Genomic DNA, 18757 nt, shown 5'->3' with positions numbered 1-18757 from the left:
TCAGTGCCATTGCTCAGAGGCACAGTCCTGAGAAAGAGGAGAGACTCAACCCTCACCCTTCAAGGGGCTCTCATTCCTTGGGGAGATCAGAAGCTCCTGAATACCTCTAGGCAATCTCAATTTTGACTGTTTCTTAATTAGACCCAACTTCCCTTTTGACTGCTCTCTACTGCTTTGCCAACAATCCAAAAGAAAGTATCTTTGGTGGTCCTCTGGAATAAATTTTTATATATGGGTTCCCAGCAAATCTGCCAGGCAATGTGAGCCGACTTTCTAGACTGCTACGGGTTACATTTGTCTAGGTTAGTTTCTCTACACACATTAATCTGTTTTTTTTTTTTTTTTTTAAATGTTAATGTTTGTTCTAATCATTATACTAGAAATCCTCACACAATTTTTTTTTTAGAATTTGTATTGATAAATTTCATGGTTTACAGTTGTATAGAAAATAATTGCTCCTAATATTTCAGAGAACATAACTCTTCTGAAAAACTTTCACAACCATTAATTCAGTGAAATTCTATAAAAACATTGTGGCCAACATGTTCCTCCAGATGTTTTCTGGAACAGGGCAGAGCAGAAACAAGGAAACAAGGGAGTATGTCAGTTACCTTTCATTTAGGAACACAGCTGGAAGAAAAAAAAAAGGTACATAGTACATGACAGAAAGAATCAATATTGGAAAAAAGGTCTCCTGATGCATGACCAATGGATCTCTCAACTTACTGAGTTATTTCCTATTGTACGGTTATCCGCTTTCAAATTCTAACCCTCCCACCTGCCACACCAAAAGCTCCCTATAAAAACACAAATTTACCAGACACCGCCATAGTATCACTGATCCATGCGATGGAAAAGATCCAATCCTTGTGTCCGTCCTGGGAGAGAAGTGACAGGTACAGGAAGGAAAAATAAGGAATTAATGAAATATGGGCTATATACTAGAAAGTGTACAATTTTTTTTTTATAGAAAGTATTTAATCCTGACTGAAGATACCTTTGTAAAAATTACAACCTAGAATGCTAATCTCAACCTACAGGACATGATCCTATCATCTTTATGTTCTGTCTGAAGCTCAAGGCTGGAATGAGCAGATTTGCCGTGGGTGATGAATACGTCCAGGAGACACAGCTCTAGCCTTCACCTTGGGAGGTCTTTAGGAGTTCCCTGTTTTTGCCTCCTTTACACGTCTACATAGCTTGTACTGTCACTTTCCTTGACTCCCTGCTCAAATGTCATCAATGAGGTTTTCTCTGAAGATCCTCCACTTCACTCTCTCTATTCCTTCATTCTTCATTCACACCAACAGGGTACTGGGGAAGAGGGAAGTGTTTATTGGTTTATATAGTTTGCATATTAGCTTACATGTCACAGTCCATGAGAACACAGGCTACAAGAGGCAAGGACTTAATCTGTTTCCTTTACTGCTGTGTCTCTGGTGTCTGAAGCAATGCCTGGCCACAGATGACTTAATAAATAATCGCTGGATGAATGATTTTGCAAACTTTGCTAACTCTGGGCAGCAGAAGGTATGCAGACACTTGATTCCAACAGAAACACACTGCTGTTGGCCCCAGAGTAGGCTATTGACTGCTTTGTCAAATATATACAAACTTACATCCCCCACACACACAGGATCCAGTGTAGGCAGGCGATAGATGGCAAGACTGTTGGGGTTGTCTCCTCCAGTGGCTAACAATGTTCTAGAGGGATTCAGCTCGATGGCATGGATACCACAGCTCTGCTGGGTCATGACTCCAGGCTCCCGGTCTTTCAGAATGGGTATCTTGGTGATCTGGCTTGTCTGGACATCCACGACAAATAACTGTAAGAGAAAAGGCACACAGAAATTGAATATAGTTTCCATATAACGTGGATGACATTTGGCACAAACATCTAACTGCTCAGTGACCAAACATATAATTAATGCTAGTACAGGCTAAGGCCTGGGAATTACCATTTTATATTATTTAGGGCATGGAGTGATAGCCTAGTAGCTAAATCCTCTCCTTGCATGTGCCAGGATCCCATATGGGTGCCAGAACGTGTCCTGGCAGTCCCACTTCCCATCCAGCTCCCTGCTTGTGGCCTGGGAAACCAAAGAGGATGGCCCAAAGCCTTGGGATCCTGTACCCACATAGGACACCCAGATGAAGCTCCTGGTTCCTGGCTTTGGCCTGGTTCAACCCTGACTTTGCTGCCACTTGGAGAATGAACCAGCAGATGGAGGATCTCCATCTTATCTCTTTCTTCCCCTCTCTGTAGCTTTGCCTTTAAAATAAAAAAAAAAAAAATTTTTTAAATTATAGATTTACTTATTTTTATTGGAAAGGCAGATTTTACAGAGAAATCTTTCATCTGCTGGTTCACTCCTTAAGTGGCTGCAATGGCCACACCTGAGGTGATCTTAAACCAAGAGCCAGGACCCTCTTCTGGGTCCTCCATGCAGACACAGCACATGGTCTCAAGGTTGTTGGCCGTCTTCCACTGCTTTCTTAGACTATAAGCAAGGGTTGGATGGGAAGTGGAGCAGCTGGGATATGAACCAGCACCCACATGGGATGCTGATGATTACAGAGGATTAGCAAGTTGTGTGCTTACTTTTCAAATAAATAAATGCTTTTTAAAAATTATTTATTTTATTGCAAAGTCAGATTTTATATATATATATATATATATATATATATATATATATATATATATATATATATGAAGGAGAGACAGAGAGGAAAATCTTTCATCTGATGATTCACTCCCCAAGTGACCGCAGCAGCCGGTGCTGAGCTGATCTGAAGTCAGTAGCCAGGAACTTCTTTCTGGGTATCCCAAGCCGGTGCAGGAACCCTTGGGTCATCCTTGACTGCCTTCCCAGGCCAAAAGCAGGGAGCTGGATGGGAAGCGGGGCTGCAGGAATTAGAACCAGTGCCCATATGAGATCCCGGCGGTGTGTTCAAGGCGAGGACTTTAGCTGCTAGGCCACTGCGTTAGGCCTCAAATAAATTAGTGTTTTTAAAAAGATTTCTTCCATTTGTATTCAATAGGCAGATCAGATTTTACAGAGAGAAGAAGAGATAGAAAGATCTTCCATCCAGTGTGGTAGTTTGTGGAATGAACCAGCAGGTACAAGATCTGTCCCTCATCAAACTTTTTTTTTAATAAAGATTTATTTACTTCTATTGGAAAGGCTGATATACAGAGGGGAGGAGAGACAGAGCGGAAGATCTTCCATCTGATGATTCATTTCCCAAGTGACTGCAACAGCTAGATCTCAGGCAATCTGAAGCCAGGAGCCAGGAGCCTCTTCCTGGTCTCCCACGTGGGTACAGGGTCCCAAAGCTTTGGGTCGTCCTCAACGGCATTCCCAGGCCACAAGCAGGGAGCTGGATGGGAAGCAGGTCTGCTGAGATTAGAACCGGCGCCCATATGGGATCCCGGCACGTTCAGGCGAGGACTTTAGCCATAACACTATCGTGCTGGGCCCTCCTCCAACTTTTAACTAATCATCTTTTTAAAAAAAAATTGATTTTGCAGTTCACATCATTCACTGGCAAATCCGAGCACCAGAACAGTGTGGGTTGAGCCAGGTTTGGTCACGATAAAAACCAGTGCACAATATAGAATGCCAAGGTGAGATTGCTTGTACCAGATCTGACCACAGTGCCCAACCAGCACACATGAGAACCAGGAAGGGAGGGAGCGGAGCCGGCAGGGGAATAAGGGGGGTTCCCCTGTTGGACAGCTACTCCCACTGGAGAGTGGGAGCTGGGATGGGGCACAGACCAGACTAAGCAGGGTTACAACACCTGTGGGCCTCATGTGGACTAGATCAGGGAAAAGCCAGGCTGGGCTGATTATTCCTACTGGTGCAAACAAAATTAGAGTGGGTAAGGGTTGTTTGGGCTTAGCCGCAGCATCAGCTGGCAGAAGCTGGTACTAGAGGCTAATTCTGTCAAGTCAAACCACAGAACCACCTGAAGAGTGCATAATCCGGGAGTGGGAGAGGCCTGGGAGGGAAACAGTGGGCTCTTCCCTCTTGGGTTACCACTCCCACGGGATGGCACGAAAACTAGGACAGGGGCTAGGGTGGCTAGACAGACACCCAACAGCATCTGTGTGGGCTGCATAGTGGATCTGGTCAGATGGAACTAAGCTTTAATACCCATTGACATGTATGAGAGCCAAATGGGGTGCGGGACAGACTGGACTACTGCTACACATACTGGCAAACCAGGGTAGCGGGCAGGCCTGGTTGGGGTTATTGTGGGTCACTCCAACTAGGCTGCAGCTCCCAATAGTTTATGCGAGGGCCGAGTATGTGCTGGGCAGAACCACGCTGGACTGCAACACCCACTGGTTCCAGTGGAAGTCGGGGCTGAAAACAGAAACAACCCAGCAATTGCAACCACCAGCTGATTGGGGCAATGGACTGTGCTGGGCCCTGTACTTGCTAGTACATACAAGAAGCTGGTCTGGGAACACCTCAAAGTTTCTTTGGAGATCTCCCCAATCGAAATGTTGGACTCAGAACCCTAACCAAGAAAAGACAGAAGACAGAACAGGTCAATCAACCATCTCAGCTATTATTTGGCAGCGAAATACTGGGCAAACTGAGACTCTATGATGGACTATGTCAGTCAGTGGATTCTTCAAAGACCTCATCGTACTTGGAGTGGCAAGATAGGCAGCGATTCATAACTGGTGAACCATCAAAACCACTTAAGAACCTCGGAGCATGCCCTACATCCGGGACCTGGGGTGGGTGGAAAACTGGGTGGGCCTTCCCCCTTTAAACATGAAGGAAACAATATGGAAATAATAGTCTTACCCACTTTCCTAAAACCCTTGAACCTTTTTACCCGAATTAACTATGTAAAGATTGTCAAAAATAAATATAAATATAAATATATAAATTTATATTATCTAAATATAAATAAAATACAATTAAAAAAGAAAAAAGAAAAAAATAGATTTTGTTGAAAGGCAGAATGATAGAAGGAGACAGAAAGAGACTGACAGATCAAGAGGGAAAAAATCTTCCATTAACTGATTCATTCCCCAAATGGCTGAGACAGCCAGGGGCTCTAGAAATCAATCAGTTAGGCCCAAACCTTCCTGGTCCTAGACAAGGACTGACAAGACACTGTGCGCAGGACAATCTCCCTGCCTCTGAATGGGGAGAGACAGGGATGTGGAAGAGGGGCTAAAGAAATCAGTCACGTGCTCTGACAAGGGGTCATCCAGGTTTCATGCAGCACCAGTTGGTGTCTTCCAGAGCAGGACTGCTCTGCATTAACTTCCTGCAATCCTTGTTAGAAACTAGCTCAAAGGGCCAGGTAAGCTGCAGCTGCATGCTCCCTGCAGCTACACTCCAAGACAGAGGAAAGAACGCTGAAGCAGTGGCTCAGACACAGGGCGAGTAAGCACATCTGTGCATGCGCAGATGTGCCCATAGATGCCTGTAAATGAATACCCACAAAGATAAAGGTGGCTTTAGGAAAAAAGGCAGGAGAAACCTCACAAGCTTTCTGTCAGTTTTGGGACCCTGCACTAGTGTGGGAGATCTAGAAGCTCCTGGCTCCTGATTGGCTCAGTTCTAGCTATTGAGGCCGCTTAGGGAGTGATTCAGTGGATAGAAAATCTTCCTCTCTCTATATCTGACGGTCCAACAAAAAAATAACAATAAATCTTTCAAGCAAAACAAAACAAAAACCAGTTAGGTTGCCACTTGGGATGTTTTTGCCCTCTCTCAGATCACCCTGCCTCCACCTATGATTCAGCTTCCTGCTAATAGCTTAGCCCCTGCTGTTGTAGGCATTTGAGGAGTGAATAAGTTGGTGGAAAATATCTTTATAGGCCTTTTGTAGAAATAAAATTAAACTTTTTCATTTTTCACTGACATATTAAGACACACTCAAGAGGTACCATGTGATGTTTCCATACATGTAAATGTCCAATTACGGTAAATGCATCTGCCATAATCTTCATAATTATGTTAATGTCTACACAATAACATGTACATTTGATTTATCATAATTCACTGTTATAATTTAGACAAACAGGTCCCACCGGCGAATACTGTGGCATACATAGCAGGTTAAGCCATTACTTTGAATGAGCAAACTATACATTAGAGTATCAGTTCCAGCCCTAACAAAGGATAGACAAAGAGAAAGATCTTCTGTCTGCTGGTTCTCGCCTGCAAATGGCTACAATAGGCATGGCTGAGCCAATCTGAAGCCAGGAGCTTCTTCCGGGTCTCCCACATGGGTGCAGCTTCCAAAGCTTTGGGCCGTCCTCCACTGCTTTCCCAGGCCAAAAGCAGGGAGCTGGATCAGAAGTTAAATAGCAGCTGGGACACAAACTGGTACCCATATGGGATCCCAGCTCATGCAAGGGGAGGATTTAGCCATTAGGCTACTACACTGGCCTCATCTTACTCTTCTCTTAAGTAGATAAAAACAGACATTAAAAAACCACCAAGGAGCCTATGCTATGGCTCAGTGGTTAATTCTCTACCTGCAAGTGCTGGGCATCCTATGTAAGCACCAGTTTGTGTCCCAGGTCCTCCACTTCACATCCAGCTCCCTGCTTGTGGCCTAGGAAAGCAGTCGAGGACGACCTAAAGCCTTGGGATCCTGTACCCGTGTGGGAGACCTGGAAGAAGCTCCTGGTTTTGGATTGAATCGCCTCTGGTCATTCCAGTCCCTTGGGGAGTGAACCAGTGGATGGAAGATCTTCCTTTCTGTGTCTTCTTCTCTGGAAATCTGCCTTTAAAATAAAAAATAGATCTTAAACAAACAAACAGAAAATACCTGGCTTGACAAATGACACAAAACTGACACACAACCCACCAAGGAACACAAATACATAAATTAAAATGACTTATTCAAATCTTTTAGTATAAATGTGACAGACCAGAAAGTTCAAAAAGTAGGAGCTTAAGCTTAGTTCCGATCTAAAAATAAAGGAAACTGGCAGCTCTCTGCCCTTACTTCATGACTGATGAAGGAAATCAATACGCAAATCAGGAAAGCAACTGTTAAGAGCTTCCCCCAAAATGCTCAAGACATCATTACACTCTGCTGGCTGCTGAACAAACATCAGCTGAAGTACCTGTAAAGAAACTTTCAGATCCACTAACTCAGGTCCACCTGGGCCCTTTGTGGTTTACAATGAGGCAAACAACTTATCATTTCAACAAGGTGGCAAAAGTAAATGTATTGTTCCTCAGAATAGTTTCAAGTCAGTGATTCTCAAATGTATACAAAAATCGCCCAAGAGCTAAAAGGCAGAGAGACAGGCAAACATGCTAGTTCACTCCTCAAAGCTGCAACAGGCTAGGCTGGGCCAGACCAAAGCCAAAAGCCACGAACATGATCTTCCATGTGGGTGGCAGGAACCAACCTCCACTGCCTTCCCAGAAGCAGCAGGAAGATGGATCAGATAGAAGGCCCAGGGTGTGAACTAGCCTTCTTGAATAGTTTTTTTTTTTCCCCAGAAAGGCAGATTGACAGAGATCTCCCATCCACTGGTTCATCCCCAAAAGGGCCGCAACCCCAAGAACTAGGCTGTTCTGAGGCAGAAGCTTCTTCTGGGTGCACAATCCCAAGGATTTAGACTATTCTCCACTGCCTTGCTCGGCCATAAACAGGGAACTGGATGGCAAGTGCAGCAGCCAGGACAGGAGCCGGCACACATATGGGATGCCGGTGCTTTAAGGAGGATGCTTAGCTAACTGAGCCACTGCACTGGACTGTAAACTGACATTTTTACATGATACTAGTGTTGCAAATGGGTGGCTATCTTGCTGTGCCACAATGCAGGTCTCCAACCCCCCCTCCATCTTGCTTTCCTTTTTTTTTTTTTTAGTGATTTATTTTTATTGGAAAGTCAAATATACACAGAGCAGAGACAGAGAGGAAGATCTTTCATGTGTTGATTCACTCCCCAAACGCCGCAATGGCCGGAGACCAGCTGATCCAAAACCAGGAGCTTGGACCTTCTTCTGGGTCTCCCACGTGGGTGCTCCCATGTGGGCTGTCCTCGACTGCTATCCCAGGCCAGAAGCAGGGAGCTGGATGGGAAGCAGGGCTATTGGGATACGAACTGGCATCCATATGGGATCCCAGTGCATGCAAGGCAAGGACTTTAGCTGCTGGCTACCATGCCGGGCCCAACATTCCCCTCTTTTAAAATTGCTCCCTGTAGTCTTTGCTTTCCTGAGCTCTCTGCTAATCCCATTCCCGTTTTTCCTGTGCCATAAAGGCAGGCACTCCCTAAAGCTCTTAGCCTCTGTATCAGTGATTATTTAATTTTTTATTTGATAGATATGCAGAAAACTCCCAACTGCTTCACTCCTCAAAAACCCCTAACAGCCGAGACTGAAGCTGGGAGTTGGGAACACAATCTAGGTCTCCCACGTGCTTGAGTTGTAACAAGCAAATGACTCAGGCAAAACCTTCTCTCTCCTAGGATCTACATTAGTAGGAATCTGAAGTCAGAAGCAGGAGTTAGGTACCAACGAGGAACTCGAGTATGAGATGCAGGCAAATCCCTCAAAAGCAGTAACTCATAACCATCTCCTGGCTCACAGTATCCATTTTCAAAATTTGATGAAAATTAAGAATTACTTCCCAAACTATTCCTCCCACAAAACTGCCCAGTATACGCTTCGCATGGTAGTCTACTGGTTGAAGTCCTCGTCATGAACGCAACGGGACACCATATGGTCGCCAGTTCGTGTCCTGGCTGCTCCACTTCCCACCCAGCTCCCTGCTTGTGACATGGGAAAGCAGCTGAGGATGGTCCAAAGCCTTGGGACACTGCACAAGTGTGGGAGACCTGGAAAAAGCTCCTGGTTTCAGATCAGCTCAGCTCTGACAATTGCAGCCACTTGGGAAATGAACCAGTGGATAAAGATCCCTTTTCCTGTAAAACTGACTTTCCAATAAAATAATAATAATAATAATAATAAAAGATTTATCCATTTTTATTGTAAAGTCAGATATACAAAGAGGAAGATCCTCCATCCAATGGTTCACTCCCCAAGTGGCTGCAACAATCAGAGCTGAGCCAACCAATCTGAACCCAAGAGCTTCCTCCAGACCTTCCACACGGGTGCAGGGTCCCAAGGCTTTGAGCCATCCTCAACTGCTCTCCCAGGCCACAAGCGGGGAGCTGGAGAGAATGGAGCCCATTAGAACCAGCACCCATTTGGGATCCCGGTATGTTCAAGGCGAGACTTTAGCTGCTTAGGCCACTGTGCATGGCCCCCAAAAATACATCTTAAAACTGCCCAGAAAATACACATATTATAGCAGTTTTAGAATTTTACGGAAGATTTATAGAGGTCAAGACAGACTTCTTCACTCTCTCCTTCTCTCTCCCAAGCAACAATTATAGTAATCCCTTCTACATATGACCCCCAAACTACTAAATTCAATCCTTACTCTCTCCCAAATTACAACTACTTCTGGGAGACAAAAAATTAAATTTTTTTTGTTCAAATCTCTTCCAGTTATTCAGGTTCAAGACATCAGTATTGGGTCCGGAGCAGTAGCCTAGCACCTAAAGTCCTTGCCTTGAACGTGTTGGGAGCCCATATGGGCGCCACTTCTAATCCCAGCAGCCCCACTTCCCATCCAGCTCCCTGCTTATGGCCTGGGAAAGCACTCGAGGATGGCACAAAGCCTTGGGACCCTACACCCGTGTGGGAGACCTGGAGGAAGCTCCTGGGTTCAGATTGGTGGGTTCAGCTCTGATTGTTGCAGCCACTTGGGGAGTGAACCATTGGACAAAGGATCTTTCTGTCTCTCCTCCTCTTTGTGTATTTGTCTTTCCAGTCAAAGTGAATATACGTTAAAATAAATAAATAAATTACATCAGTATCAATTTTTACTTAAGTCTTTCATAACATTAAATCTGAGCCCGCCGTCAACCATAGGCTCTACCTTTAAGATGCAATTTTTGGGCCCGGCGGTGTGGCCTAGCGGCTAAAGTCCTCGCCTTGAAAGCCCGGGGGTCTAATGGCCTAGCAGCGTGGCCTAGTGGCTAAGGTCCTCGCCTTGATCCCATATGGCCGCTGGTTCTAATCCCGGCAGCTCCACTTCCTCTCTGTCTCTCCTCCTCTCAGTATATCTGACTTTGTAATAAAAATAAAATAAATCTTAAAAAAAAAAAAAAAAGAAAGCCCGGGGGTCCCATATGGGCGCCGGTTCTAATCCCGGCAGCTCTACTGCTTGTGGCCTGGGAAAGCAGTCGAGGACGGCCCAAAGTTTTGGGACCCTGCACCCGCGTGGGAGACCCGGAAGAGGCTCCTGGTCCCGGCATCGGATTGGCGCGCACCGGCCCGTTGCGGCTCACTTGGGGAGTGAAACATCGGATGGAAGATCTTCCTCTCTGTCTCTCCTCCTCCCTGTATATCCGGCTTTCCAATAATAATAAAAATCTTAAAAAAAAAAAAAAAAAAAGATGCAATTTTTAGAATTATTTGAAAGGAAGAGCAACAGAGGGAAGAGTCAGACAGAGAGATTATCCATTTGCTGGTTCATTTCCCAAATGGCCCCAAGAGCCAGTTCTGTCCAGGCCCAAGTCAAGAACCAAAAAATCATCATGGTCTTCCAACATAGGTGGTAGCAGCTCAAGTACTTGGGCCATCTTCTTCTGCCTGGAGTGGGATTGAAAGCAAGGTAGTTAGGACTAGAACTGGTACTCTAATCGGGATGCTGATGATAATATAGTGACTTAACATACTGCACCACAATGCCATCCCCAAGATGCTTTACTACTTCCCCTGGCCACTGTCTCCTTAAAAGATAAAATCTTTTGAAATTTTTAATTTTGAAATCTTTTAAAATGCTTGACATACAAGTGTTTCCAAGATTTGATCCTTTCATTTCTCTTCTAGACATCAAAAGCTCATGTTAAACGGGGAAACAGGCTAAGTCACCTCTTAGAATGCCAGCTTCCTAGCCTGGCGTGGTATCCTAGTGGCTCCAGTCCTTGCCTTGCAACTGCTGTGATCCGATATGGGTGCCGGTTCATATCCTGTTTTACTTCCCTTCCAGCTCCCTGCTTGTGTCCTGGGAGAGCAGTTGAGAATAGGCCAACGCCTTGGGACCCTGGACCTGTGTGAAAGACCTGGAAGCAGCTCCTGGCTCCTGCCTTTGGATCACCGTTACAGCCACTTGCAGAATAAACCAGTGGATGGAAAATCTTTTTGTCTCTTCTCCTCTCTGTTAAACTGACTTTCCAATAAAAATAATTAAATCTTAAAAAAAAAAAAAAAAAAAAAAAAAGAATTGCCAACTTCTTGGGCCTAGCATGATGGCACCATTGGCTAAATCTCCTCTTGCAAGTGCTAGGATGATGGCCTAAAACTTTGGAACCAGGTCCCAGCCTGGTAGCCTACTGGCTAATGTCCTTGCTTTACACGTGCCAGGATCCCATATGGGCACCAGTTCTAACCCCAGCTGCTCCACTTCCCATCCAGCTCCATGCCTGTGGCTTGGGAAAGCAGTCCAGTCCTATGCCTAAAGCCTTGGGACCCTGCATCCATGTGGGAGACTGGGAAGAAGCTCCTGGTTCTGACTTCTGATCGGCTCAGCTCTGGGCCTTTGCAGGTGATTGGGCAGTGAACCAACAGATGGAAAATCTTTCTCTCTGTATCTCTGCCTTTCCAATAAAAATAAATCTTAATAAAAAAATAAAAAATAAAACTTTGTGACCCTGTACGCATATAGGAGACCCAGAGGAAGCTCCTGGCTTTGCAATGGCTCAGCTCTGAGCATTGCAGCCATTTGAGGATTGACTAGCAGATATAAGAACTTTTTGTAAATCTGCCTTTGCAGTAAAATAATAATAAATCTTCACACACAGCCAAAAAAAAGGTAAGAATGCCAGCTTCCTGTATCAGACTGCCAGTTTGAATCCTGGTTTCCAATCAAGCTCTCCATTGATGAAGCAATAAATAATTAGCTCAAGCACTCTCAATTCCCTGGCATCCACATGGGCAACCGGATGGAGTTCGGGATCCTGGCTTTAGCCTGACCCACACATGGCTACTATCACAATGTGAGCAGTTAACAACATCTATATCTGTCAATATGCTTTTCAAATTAAAATGACCAACTAAAAGATTCTGTCATACTGGATTCTCAATATTGCTCATAAATGACATTTTTCACTAGACATCACTCCATGTTAACAAAGCAAAAACAAAGGCAATAAAGAAGAGAATAAGCTGCCAAATGTCAGAGTTCAGAACAGAGGTGTTCCTGGTTCCCAACTAGGTTCTGAAAGCTAAACAACGAAAAAACAAACATTAACTATAAAGAGAAAAGAGAATTGCTCCCCTACCTCCAAACACATGAGGTCGTAAAGATGCAGTAAGACAGAAAGAGGTAGGTAGTAAGAGCAGATTTCAGGACTAGCACCATGGCATAGCAGGTAAAGCCTGAAACACCAGCATCCCCTATGGGCCCTAGCTTGTTTCTCAGCTGCCCCATTTCTGATAGAACTCCCTGCCAATGGCCGGAAAAACAGATGGCTCAAAGATCTGAGCCCCTGACATCAGTATGGGAGACTTGGATGAAGTTCCTGGCTCCTGGTTTCAGTCTGGCCCAAGGCTGACCCTTGGAGGAGACTGTGGCCATCTGGGGAACAAACCAGGAGATGAAGCTCTCTCTCTCTCTCTCTGTTTCAAATAAATTAACCTTAAAAAAATTAATTAACATGTCTGCCTTCAAAACAGCATCAGTAAATTCAAGAAGCTGCCATGATCCATGTGTGGGGAGTGGCACGAATACTCACAAAACGAAGACCTTAAAATTTTCCAAGTAACACCTATAACAATTCTTTTAGACCATGAGTGGGCAGCCTGAGAGATGGAGACAAGGAAGTTTTGTAGAAGCTGGCTATCATTTGGTTTTGAAAGGCTTCTGTGTAAGACAAGCAACATTCAACAGAAGAGGAAATGAAAGCTTGACCGCAACCACCAGGGTTTTATTTCCTTCCTTAAACCTGTTTTGAATTTTTGTGTATTGTCTTTAACAAGCAATTCTCCTAATATCTGAGATTTTTTTGATCAAAAGTAAGAGTGGAGAACGTCTGGCCCATGGGTCACAAACGGTCTGCAAAATCAATAGCTGGCTAATTTTTAAGTCAATAATTTTGCATGGCTCAGATGATATTAATATCCAAAAAGCTCGAGGTAGAACAAAGATTCCCCATCTCTGTATCTAGAGCAACTTTTTGTTCACTCAGTCCAAGAAGTGTTTCTGTCCATCGTCAATTTATTCAGCCACCATGACATTTCTTGGGCATTCATAACAGTGAGAGGTGCAAATGGAGGAATCAGCTGGGTCTAACCATTTCCTACCTCAAAGTCCTGCCTTTTTGCAGCTGGCTTTATAGTGTAAAATGATGTTATGCTGTCTCCGCTCTACTGTACCAACCATGTTCGTTATCTTACTTTCACCCTTGCCCATGGCCATGCTGAGTACAGCACATACTGATTAAAACTTGCCCCTCTCATTTATTTATAACTTTTCATGTCACTGTCATAAACATTCTCCTCTTCAGATCACTTAATTTCCTTCTCTTCTGATTCCTTTTCGGGTTATTCTCCAAAGAACAAATGCTAATATCCTGAATTTTATCATCAGATGTACATTCCTTACTTTGCGTACAGGAACTGGTTTATGTCTGTCTTTTTTTTTTTTCTTTCTCTTTTTAAAGAGTTATTAACTTTCACAGGTGCAGGTTCCCAAAGCATTGGGCTGTCCTTGACTGCTTTCCCAGGCCACAAGCAGGGAGCTAGATGGCAAGTGGAGCTGCCGGGATTAGAACCGGCGCCCATATGGGACCCCGACATGTACAAGGCAAGGACTTTAGCCACTAGGCTACTGCTCTGGGTGCAAAAACAAATCAATCATATATATATATACATGATTCTCTTCCATTAAAAGAAGTATTATTCCTATCTCCAGTCAAGTACTATCTTAAACACTTCCACATACTTCTATGTCCTTGTGCTGACAGGTAACATTTAGGCTTTCACTATCATATATCCTGAACGATGTTCTCAGCATGACTATTCCCTTAAGTCTTTTGAGGACTGAAGTAAAAGCATGCAAACGGTGAAGCCTTTCCTCCTCCCTACACAAAACCCCCAAAATCTCAAGAAGATTCTTCCAGGACAAAGGAACTAAACACACTCATCCAGGGCCAGTGCAATGGCCCAGCGGCTAAGTCCTCACCTTGCATGCGTGAGGATCCCATATGGACGCCAGTTCATGTCCTGGCTGCTCCACTTCCCATTCAGTTCCCTGCTTATGGCTCGGGAAAGCACTGGAAGATGGCCCAAAGCCTTGGGACGCTGCACCCAGACGGGGAGACCCAGAAGAAGCTCCTGGCTTTAGATTGACTCAGCTCCGGCTGTTGCAGCCATTTGGGGAGTGAATTGGCACATGGAAGATCTTTCCGTCTTCCCTTTTCTCTGTAAATATGCCTTTCCAATAAAAACATATCTTAAAAGTAAGTAAATAAATATACTCCAAAGAATACCAGAAAATACACTAGCAACAGGCATTGTGGTAGAATGGGTTAAACTGTCACTTGCGATGCCAGCATTCCGTATCATGTGGCCAGTTCCAGTTCTGGCTCCCCTTCTTCCTATCCATTTCCTTGCTAACAGGCCTGGAAGGCAGCAGAGGAAGGCTTAGCAAGTGCTTGGGCCTTGGCCACCCATCTGAGAGACCCGGATGACAGTTTCTGCATGGCCCAGCCCAGGCTTCTGCAGCCATCTGGGGAGTGAACCAACAGATGGAAGATGTCTCTGGAAGCTTTCTTATTGATGATTTACATTTCATTTTTTAAAAAGTGAAATAAATAAGTGAGAAAAGGAATGGAGAAAGACAGAGGTCATCAACAAAGAGGGAATGGAAAGAAACCAGGCAATTCCCTCCCCTAAGAAACTCATCTGGAAAACATTCAGACAGTGGAGCACACGGGGCCAAACAGGCATGACCTAGGGGGAGCTCAGCCACCCTGGACACTCACCGTGTTGCATTTTGTGCCGCATACCACTTGCCTGTGATTCAACCATTGCGATGCAAACACTTTATTCAGGGTCCCAAGGTGAAACTCTTTCTCCTTCAGCAGACCAGGCAGCTGCTGTGCCGCATACCCATACAACACCCGAGAGTAGCTGGTTTCGTTCTGCAGCCTGACTTCTCGGTTCTTCAGATAGCAGACTAAGGATCTCTTCACTGGGGGGAGTCTCTTCCTTTTGTGAAGCGAGTGGTCCCAGCCAAACTGCAGAAGGCAACATCAGAAATCAGGCCTCTGCTATGACTACCTTCAGAACCAGCACTCCCACTGTACTAAGTTCTGTCACCAAGAACAAATCCTGCAGGATGCACATCCAACAGAGATCACAGTTCAACTCTCCCAACACCTGCAAAGCTGCTGCTGTTCACAGTCAAATCGACGTATGGGGAACAGCAAGGGCTGAGAGATACGCACACGGGAACAGAAAAAGAACAGGACGCACTGACTAGTTCTTTTTTAAGATTCCTCTTTCCATATCCTTGGTACATCACCTCCACCCAGCCCCTTCCTGTGTGTCCAGGTCTAATACCCTCCTGCAGCTCAGGGGGCCAAGGGGGTGGGGGAGTCACGGTCCTCCAAGGGCCCCACAATCAATGGCTGCGCCTCCTCTTCCTCTGGTCACCTTGACTGGGCTCCAGCTAGTTGCAAAATTCGAAAAAATGCAATACCAGTAGGGTGGGAATCACAAACACATAACCCAGGAAGACTTCCTCTCCAAAGGGGGTGGGTATGAGGATTATGCCTGGAAACTGCTGTTTGCACTGCAGGGTCCCAGTGCTAACAGGCCCAGCTTACTAACCACAGTGGGGGATTTCTTCCTCGCCGAGGGGCGCAACCATGCCCACGCCCCCGGGGACCTCTGAACGACGCTGCACGGCCCCTCTCGGTACACTCTGCGACGTTCGTTTTGTGCTCCCGAGTCCCCCTCGAATTCCGTTTTGCTCTTCCCTGAAGATTCTAAACCACTCCTTCTCCTGGCTGCAAGGCCTCCCGCGGAAGCAGGCCCCACTTCTGAGTGCCCCCTGGCCTCCTTCTCCTGCTCTTCCCTCATCCTGCCTAGCTGGTCACCGCCACCCCCCATCCACCCAAGCAACTCCTGGGGGGCACCCCAAGGCCTGGCTAGCTCCAAAGGCCCAGGCGCCACCCCTGCCCCACCTGCCTACAGCCCTGGGTCCTCCACTGCTGTCGCCCAGGCCTGCAGACCTCAGCTTCGGCCTCACAGCCCTCACCTGCGGACCCTGCGCGTCGCTCCCAGCTCCGGGTGAGGCAGGCGCTTTCCGCTTCCTGCTAACTGCTTTCCGGGCCATAGTGGGCAGCGCCGCCGCGGCCCCGCAGCCACATGGGGCGGCGGAAGCGAGGGGGAGCAGGACGGCGGCTCATAGACCGGGCCCCCGGGGCCGCGCAGCTCAGTGCGTCCGGCCCGGAATATGGCCCAGAACCCGGGGCAGCAGTAGTCAAAACAAAACAAAACAAAAAAGCCGGACTGAAGGGAAGGAAAGAAGGGGGAAAAAGATCAGGGAAGCCGGGCGAAGTGAACGGGAAAGGGAAGCCGGAACCAGAAAGCTTTCCGACGACCTAGTCTGGAAAGGACGGCGAGCGACTAGAACCAAAACACCCCCTCCCCTTCGGCCGCGCGGCGTCACCTCTGCGCAGGCGCACTCAGCGTCGCGTCGCTACGGAGACACCGGCGCGGGACGAGGGGGGCGGGACTTAGAGCTTGGAGTAGAGTTCCTGGCTCTAGCGAACATTCTTTGACCGCTGATGGAGGGGGTCGAGCAGGGGCTTGCGAAATCAGGCCTCGGGCCGCCCCACTCAGGAGCCTAGCCCGTCTTATTCGCGGGGCACTAGGAAGTGAGGCTGCCCAGCTCGTGCTAGAATAGAAATCCCTCCCACCTCCACATTCACCCGACCAAAGCCTGTAGTTACCTCCCATGTAACCCCGTACGTTTCCCCGAGCCAATCACAAACCGTGCCCTGGCGCCAAATGCTGGACAGACTAGGAGGCAGACACCTGCTCAGCCCCTCGAGGGGGAGGAGTCTGGCTTGAAAGTCAGGGCGCATGATCAGACTTGCTCACCGCTAGACACCACCCGCCCAGGCTGTCCTCTTCCCTCAGTTAAAGCGCTGTGTCCTACATCTCCCGCCGCTGCGGTCCTCTTCCCCGCCACCCCCGCCGCCTGACCCTCTTTCCCCGGGCGGGTCGCGACTGCCTCTCGGGTCCCTTTATAGTCCCATGACTTGCCGTCAAAGCCAGTCTTTTGTGCTTTGTGAAATAGCCCTCGCGCTGTCCTGTCCTTGGTCACTGCCTGCCTTTGAGATCCCAGGTTGAGTCTCCAGTGGGGGCAGGGGCGTTTGGGCGAAAATCTAAATCACAGAAAAGAGTGGCCGCTGTTTGGTTTCTCGTTCCAGTTGGGGCTGGCGTTGGGCACCGAAAAAACGGCTTTTTTTCCCCCTCCAAGATCACCCTTGCCTCCATTTCCAGAAGATCCTGAGGGAATTTGAGTGACAACCTTCCAGTTTGCTGAGGCAAAGGAACCCTTGGAGGAGGAGGCCTTGAAGCAGAAGCTGTTTTGGTGTCTGGTTTGCTGATGGTCCCTTCAGCCTTCAGGCCTCATAACCCCAGAAAGCACTGTTGGTCCATCTCAAGTTCTACCTATAAGGAGATTTGGATGTGTTCTCCAAACCAAAGGCTAGATTCAGACAGGATCCTCCACCATCCCAAGTCACCACTGTCACTAACCCATAATGCCATCCTGGGAAAGGCATCCCCATCTTACTTGGCCAGGCCTGTCATTTGAGCAGCAGGCACACAGTGAGCGGGTCAGGATCGGGTCACTTTCCTTTTATGAGTCTGTTCTGGTTCTGTCTTGCCTCACAATGCTCTTGAAGATCCCATTGGTCTAGTGTCTGGAATCCTTTGAGAACCTCCAGGCTGCGGCTGGGCTGAGCTTGAAGACAGATGGTCTGCTGTGCATTGCTGCAGACTAGTTTCCAGAAGTGGTGTACTTTACCTTGACATTCCAGGAACACTCTCTAAAAGCAGAGCTCCGCATTTCTGTGAGAACAGAGATAAGACACATTTGGAAGTTTAAAAGTTCATAGTCACACACACACAAAGAAGTGATAATAAAGTTTTAGTGAATAACAAGAATGGCATTTTTAAAAAAGATATTTATTTTACTTGAAAGAGTTATTGGAAGAGACACAGAAAAAGATCTTCCATATGCTGGTACACTCCTCAAATGGTTACAGTGGCCAAAGCTGAGCTGATACAAAGCCAGGAGTCTCTTCTGGGTCTCTCATGTGTGTGCTGTAGCTCAAGGACCTGGGTCATCCTCCACTACCTTCCCAGACTTTAAGCAGAGAGCTGGATGGGAAGTGGAGCAGCTGGAACATAAACAGGATCCCCTAAGGGATGCTGGCACTTGCAGGGGGAAGATGAGCCGGTTGAGTTACAACACTGGCCCCACCTTTTTTGTTAGTTACTTAAAAGAGTTTTAAAAGGGCCTGGCAGCGTGGCCTAGCGGCTAAAGTGCTCGCCTTGAACGCCCCAGGATCCCATATGGGCGCTGGTTTTAATCCCAGCAGCTCCACTTCCCATCCAGTTCCCTGCTTGTGGCCTGGGAAAGCAGTTGAGGACGGCCC

At 46.7% G+C, this 18757-nt stretch overlaps 1 protein-coding gene across 3 annotated transcripts in view; it reads right to left on the bottom strand.

Moving 5' to 3' along the window:
* DCAF12 (DDB1 and CUL4 associated factor 12) overlaps positions 1-17879 on the bottom strand; it is a 29883-nt gene extending 12004 nt beyond the window's left edge. Inside the window, exons 1-4 of one of the 3 annotated variants that reach the window (XM_058672947.1) lie at positions 17853-17879; positions 15062-15316; positions 1620-1826; positions 818-878 (exon numbers count right to left, since the gene is read on the bottom strand). In XM_058672947.1, the coding sequence (XP_058528930.1) occupies positions 818-878; positions 1620-1826; positions 15062-15316; positions 17853-17864 (535 nt within the window). In that variant the 5' untranslated portion in view covers positions 17865-17879. Of the gene's footprint in view, positions 1-817; positions 879-1619; positions 1827-15061; positions 15317-16341; positions 16704-17080; positions 17189-17852 lie in introns of those variants that run through there. The other 2 variants (XM_058672946.1, XM_004581041.3) reach the window with 2 other exon arrangements.
* Positions 17880-18757: the final 878 nt, after the last annotated feature.

The sequence above is a fragment of the Ochotona princeps genome, chromosome 14 (genome assembly GCF_030435755.1).
Source record: "Ochotona princeps isolate mOchPri1 chromosome 14, mOchPri1.hap1, whole genome shotgun sequence".
Lineage (NCBI taxonomy): Eukaryota > Metazoa > Chordata > Mammalia > Lagomorpha > Ochotonidae > Ochotona > Ochotona princeps.
This window is presented reverse-complemented; position numbering and strand designations above follow the sequence as displayed.